At 48.5% G+C, this 6,028-nt stretch overlaps 1 protein-coding gene across 1 annotated transcript in view; it reads right to left on the bottom strand.

Moving 5' to 3' along the window:
- Window positions 1-1,259: 1,259 nt before the first annotated feature.
- The window catches only part of SoxN (SRY-box transcription factor soxNeuro), an 80,350-nt gene continuing 75,581 nt past the window's right edge, over window positions 1,260-6,028 (bottom strand). The window contains exon 3 of the mRNA XM_034322549.2: window positions 1,260-2,682. Coding sequence (XP_034178440.1) covers window positions 2,613-2,682 — 70 coding nt within the window. The 3' untranslated portion in view covers window positions 1,260-2,612. The remainder of the gene's footprint in view (window positions 2,683-6,028) is intronic.

Here is a 6,028-nt window from a genome sequence, read left to right as displayed (position 1 = left end):
CGCAAGAAGTCGCGGGACGCATCGGAGGTTAATCAACTTAACGAGTTCGTTGATGGACCAGCTCGTGGACTTCGATAACTTCGCTAATGGCTCGTACGACGACGCTTCTCTCAGCCACGGTCAATTAAGTCCATAGAAACGTTTCCGTAAGCGTTCGCGACTGAACTTATCAGATTTTCTTATCACTTTCCTAGTTATCATTGAACGAAACGCGAACCAGTCGATTTTCCTTAAATCAAAAACCGTCGTAGCTATGACGATACACGCCGGTGTATCGGTTATCGATCTATCGTTATTTACGAGCTGAACCAGGCCGTGTCAACGTAACAGATTCCATGATACCGGTGTCCTGATCACGTTCCGCGTGTCCCCCGTCGTGTCGTCCTTACAGGACGCGTTTACGCCGTCCGGTACACGCGTACATATGCGTGTAGCAATTTACTGGCCGAAGAGGAGGCGTCGGGCTACATAAATCAGAAAGACAACGCGTCTGCTTATTAACCACCGGCGATTTATTTCCGCCTGGTTGGTACACGGACTTTCCACGCGGCCATCCATTCGTTCCACGTCGAACTGTTGCGACAAAATTGAAAAATTCCCATCGAAACAGAAACCGGCTAAATGAACTTTGAATTTCTATTTACTCCGGTGATCAACAAATCTTACCTCGAATATGTGTAGCTATTTCTTCGTTTACCTTTCGAGCCGCTGCTCGTATACCCCTGAATGTAAACGAATTCCACGTTGAAATTTATCGACTTCCGTTCTCCATTCACAGATATATTCGACGATACTTCCGGCAATACTCTCCTTCACGCGTTCCGACGTATGATAACGCTATCGATGTCAGATGAAAAATAACACCCCCGTTTCGACGGGGGACCATTCTATCGTTCGATTTAAATATATCTCCTCGGTCGATGGAATCTGTACGAATAAAAATCGACGATTCAGCGATCGTGTAATTGCGTAGGCTTGTAATTGTTACGCTGGAAAGAGGAGGAAAAGAAGGGGGTAGGAAGGGGAGAAGGTAAGAGTATCAGGAATGCCAGGAAATATGGGGAGGGCTTAATCGTGGCGGGGTTGGATCTCGTGCAATTAATCGAGGGAGGAGCACGTCGGATTTTAAGGACTCCTCCTGGTGCGTGAGGACCCACCGCGGGTTCCGTCTTCCGTTATTTATGTTCCTGGATCCGAGAAGCTCGGGGGGTCCAGGAATGTCCGCCGTTCCACCAAAACGCGGTTCCACTGTGACTATTAATTATTCCTCTGACCCGTTCACGCCTAAGACAGTTTCGTCTCCGTTGTCTTACCTTCTTACTTTCGTGTTTCCCGAACATCGCAGGCACGCAATATTAATTATCGAAATTTTCTTTATTCGCCACGGTATTGAACTGCAAGGATAAAGCGAAAAATTAAAAGGATATTCAAAGATTGTCTCGGTGTTCGGTGAGAAAAGGATACCTACGGGAGAAGAGAGGAGGAATAAATCACGAATATCCTCGTTCCACCGATACTTTATTTATCCAACCAATCTCAATCCAGTGAGAAAATCGCAATCTATCCGGAGGTCTCGAGGCGCCACTGTTTTTCCAACGACGAGGCTCACGCTGCGCCTTAGACGCGAGTGTGTATCTACGATCGCGTACATGCCGCTGGCGTACGCGCACGCATGGAATAATTAACAAGAAGACGCAAGAAAGGGGAAGAAGGCAGCAGGTAGGAAGAGTCTCGTAAACTGTCAGGTGCCTTCGAACGTCCCCTCGGTGTATCCCTCGCGTCTTCCTGAATTTTAAATTCCCATCTACCCCGTTAACGACCACCTCGTTAGAAACGCTCCTTCTCTTCGTGCGTATTCAGAAATTGATTTGGTCCAAAGCCTTCGCGACACCGAGGCTACTCGGGGTTGATCCCGATGGCCTCGAATTCGAGACTTCGAATAGCAATAACAGTATCGTTATTCTTCGCGATAAAACTCGGTGAGATTCGGGTGAAAAGAGGAGGGAATAAGAGGGACGAAGGACAAAACGGCGTGGTAACATCGCGATTTATCCTCGCGAACGCGTGATTTATAACGATGCGTACAGTCGCTACTGCACCACGTCTACCGGCCCCTCTCATTTGTACGCACTTTCTCTCATTTACGCTCGCGGAACCCACCGAAAACAAGAAGAAGAAGAAGAAGAAGAAGAAAAATAAAAGTAGTTAGAGAGGAAAAAGAAGACACACAGACAGGCAACTCGTGAGTGGAGCATGAATTATTCAAACTGGCGGCTCTCTCTCGTTCGCCGCGTCGTTGATAATGATAATCATGGATCTCGTCGGTAATGATAACTGTTCGTCGATCTCGTTGGACGGATCACGATAATAATGACAATAATCGCACCTCGATGTTACACAAACGACGGACGCGAACGTTCCGTGGATTAATACACACGACGTTTGTTCCAGGACACTTTCAGTGTTACACGATTGGACACTTGCCGCAAATTGTCGCGTCAAGTTAATTTATCCCCGTGTCCAGCGTGCTGCGATGATTGGTATTCCCGTGTGTTCCAAAGGGAAAAGGCGTCCATTCAATCTACCGGTCTCCTCGGTTCGATTCTACTTTTTCAATATAATGGAGATCCCAGGGAGCACTGGCTGGATGCTAATCTCCTTACCTCTTCCGGATATCGGTACCTGAAGCAGACAAGTATTTTTATTAACAATTGTTTCAAAGAATCTTCATTTCTACCGCCGCTTGCGTGTAATCTCAAATTAACCCTTTAATATGTTAAATTTGGTCGAATTCTGAGCTAAATTCTAATTATAATTTGCGATATTTCATTTTTCTTTATTTATGATTAACGCAACTATTTAAAAAATCATAGATGAAGGAGTTAAAGAGGGACTCCGCGTTACTATTCCAAGAACTCGGCTATTTTTCCTCTAAAACGAATTTCGAGAAAAATAGTAGAGGGAGTCCGAAGCGGAAGAAGGATCCAAATTAACCCTTTATCGAATAACATTGTAACACAATAATTCAAATATGTTAAATTTGGTACCTTTAGTATGGTCGAATTCTTCTAATTATAATTTGCTCAATCAAGGATGCATGATATTTCATTTTTCTAAAAATCATAGACGAAGGAGTTAAAGAGAGACTCCACGTTCCTATTCCAGGAACTCGGCTATTTTTCCTCTAAAACGAATTTCGAGAAAAATAGTAAAGGGGGAGCCCGAAGCGGAAGAAGGATCCAGGTAGACAAGATGCGATCCGCACCGCGGTTGCACGTAGGAGCACGTCGCTGTAGGTAAAACGTACCCGCTGCATCCTGCCCCTTCCTCCACCTTTTTCCTGCCCCTCCCGAGGATCTGACCCACCGACGGTGGCAGTAGCGGCGCGCATAACAGGGTGGACGTTTAACATATGACCGGCTACCAGTGTTATTAATGCGCCGGTAGCGTCGTGCTCGGTTTCTTCCGAGCCCACGTACGGTGCCTACGATCCTCGTGGCTGGGTTGGGGCCACCCGCGGGTCCTCCCTGCCCCGACCGGGCCCCATGATCGCGGAGTAAGAGGCCCGCAGAGCCGAGGTGGGGTAACGTTCGCGAGGTACACAGGGAAGACGTAACACGACACTCGGAAACTGCGCCGCGACCACGTCGGCCTCCGCCGGTCCGAGTTATGTCTTCCTGTTGCCTCTGGCTCTAATTAATACTCTTTGCCCTCCCAAATTGCTGAGCATTGTAAAATTCGCTGGGTGTCTATGCAAATTGACCTAATCGAATCTGAAAGAATCTCTAAGCTGCCGTGGCAACGGGGTAGCACGAAAAATCGCGGAAAGGGAAGAAAAAAATCGTCGTGGGTGTGCCTATTTATCGCACGATAGAGGGAGAAGGTTCGAGGTCTGATTCCAGAGAGGCGAAGGAAGCATCCGAGACGCGATCCAACGTTGCTATAGGCAAATATCTCCCGCTCAGCCAGGACATTAGGAGTTCTCCGGCGTCCGGAGGATTATAAATCCTTAATACAGATCGGCACGCGATGCCCGGCTCGTTAGGGTGATGCATGGCCGACTCTGGTGTCCCGGGGTGTACGGTAGCCGATACCAACACAAGCTTACATCCAGCTCGTACGACAGACTCGTTCCTGCGGGAACGGGTACACCCTCACACACTGGCCCAGCCACCAGGTAATAATGAGAGATCAGAGATACGGCTCGATATTAATTGTGCGCATCGAGTGTGGCGGTGCTGCTGCTGCTGCTGTTCCCTCCACTTTGGTACCGGTCAGAGAGATCTGACTGCTACCGGCTTACACCGATCCTTCGATGCGATACGTGCGATATACGATACAAGGACCGTGTGGACCTGATCCTGCTGGTTCGCGAGCGAAAAAGGCACGCATGCTCGATCGCCTCCGTCGCGCCACCAACACGTGGACAATTTTCTTGGAAATATATTTCGACATCCTTTTTACATTCTTGGTATATTTAGATAGTTAAAAATTTTGTGAAAACTGCTGATAATGCGTTCGAGAAATAAATAGAAGATGAAAAAAGAGAAAGATCCTGATTGAGTGCTCCTCCTTTTCGTCCTTCCTGATCCTTCTCAGCTTCTCCAGAGACCCACGCCCACGATGTCCCATTGCTCGTTCCACGGAACCGAGAATATTTCCTCTTCCCTTTCGCTCAGCTACGTGGGGGCCACTTTGAAGATACGATCTCGAAACAAATTACGAACGTTGCTCGCGCTGGCCCTGCCGTTTGCGCTCGTCCTTCGCAGCTGGATCGGAATAATCGCGACCCGTTAGCGGGCAGAGTGAGATCGCGTCTTTTTTAAATCGACGCGGGTATCGTTCTCCCCTCCGCCTCTCGCGGCAGCCGAGGATTTATGGACCGACAGAGTAATAAGTTCCCTCGGAATTAAAGTTCCACGCCTTGTACCAGTTCGTTCTGATAACGATCGAAGTCCGGGGCCGTGGATCGTCACGAGGCGCTACTTTCTTCTTTTCCTTCCCCCTTTTTTTTTTTTTCTTTTATCTTGCCCGTTATCGATGCGCGTCGAATCTCGACCCGATCGTTGGACCGTGTTCGAAATCTGGGTCAAAGTAAGTCAACGATTCCGTCCTGTGTTTGCTCGGCTTCGGCCGAGATACCAGTTCCATCGATGCTGGAAGTGGTACTCTATGACTGTTTAAATCGTTCAGAAATGGTAACAAGTTACCGACGTTGAATAGTTTCGCTCAGCGGCAATTTTCCAAGGAATCCAGGACGATTCTAATCCTGACAGACGGAAAGGATCAGGCGAACGTAGGAACAAGAAATCGTATAGGAAGCGTTGCAGGTGTATGCGATGGTAGCTGTTGGACGGTCGGGTCCGTAGCTCGTCTCAATCCGGATTACGGTAACACCTGGCCATCCGCAATTTTATCATCCCCCGTTCCGGAAGGATTCCAATTTTCTTCTCCCGTTACGCCACCCCCTGGCCTCTTATCCAACCTCACTGTCGGCGACCGTTTCTTCTGCTCGCTCCTCTTTTTTTTTCCTTCTTTCTTCGCCGTCTCCGGGAGACTCAATCTGTGTCTCATCGTGGATTATTGGGATTTCGTGGAGTAGGAAGAGGAAGTTGGCTGGCTGGCTTGGCTGGCTGCTTGCCCCGACCGTCTGCGCCAAGGGAATCGGTTAGAAGAGAGCAGATTCGTTGACCAGCGAGTGCCTTTAATTCTTTTCCTCGCGAAACCGTTCTACCAGCCGCTCGCTTCCAGCCGAAATAAGGAGCTTCGGTGATCGCTGATTTCGTCGAATTGTCCTCACTGATAATTTACGCCGTCCACCATAGCCAGCCTGGATTTTTAAGTCCTTTCTTCTCCAGCACCGTTCTTTTTTTCCTGCGGAAGCTCCGGACTGCGGGCTTTTTAATTCCGTCTTGTTCCTTCCTTGGCCCGGACATTTAATTGCGAGGACTTCTTGGAAACGGGTGAGTCTGCAAGGAGGTTCGCACGTTTTCAGCTCCTGCGGAATCGGTGGTATTCAAGGAGAAAT

This window comes from Osmia lignaria, chromosome 4 (genome assembly GCF_051020975.1).
Source record: "Osmia lignaria lignaria isolate PbOS001 chromosome 4, iyOsmLign1, whole genome shotgun sequence".
Lineage (NCBI taxonomy): Eukaryota > Metazoa > Arthropoda > Insecta > Hymenoptera > Megachilidae > Osmia > Osmia lignaria.
The sequence above is the reverse complement of the archived record's forward strand: the minus strand, read 5'-3'. Positions and strand labels throughout refer to the sequence as shown.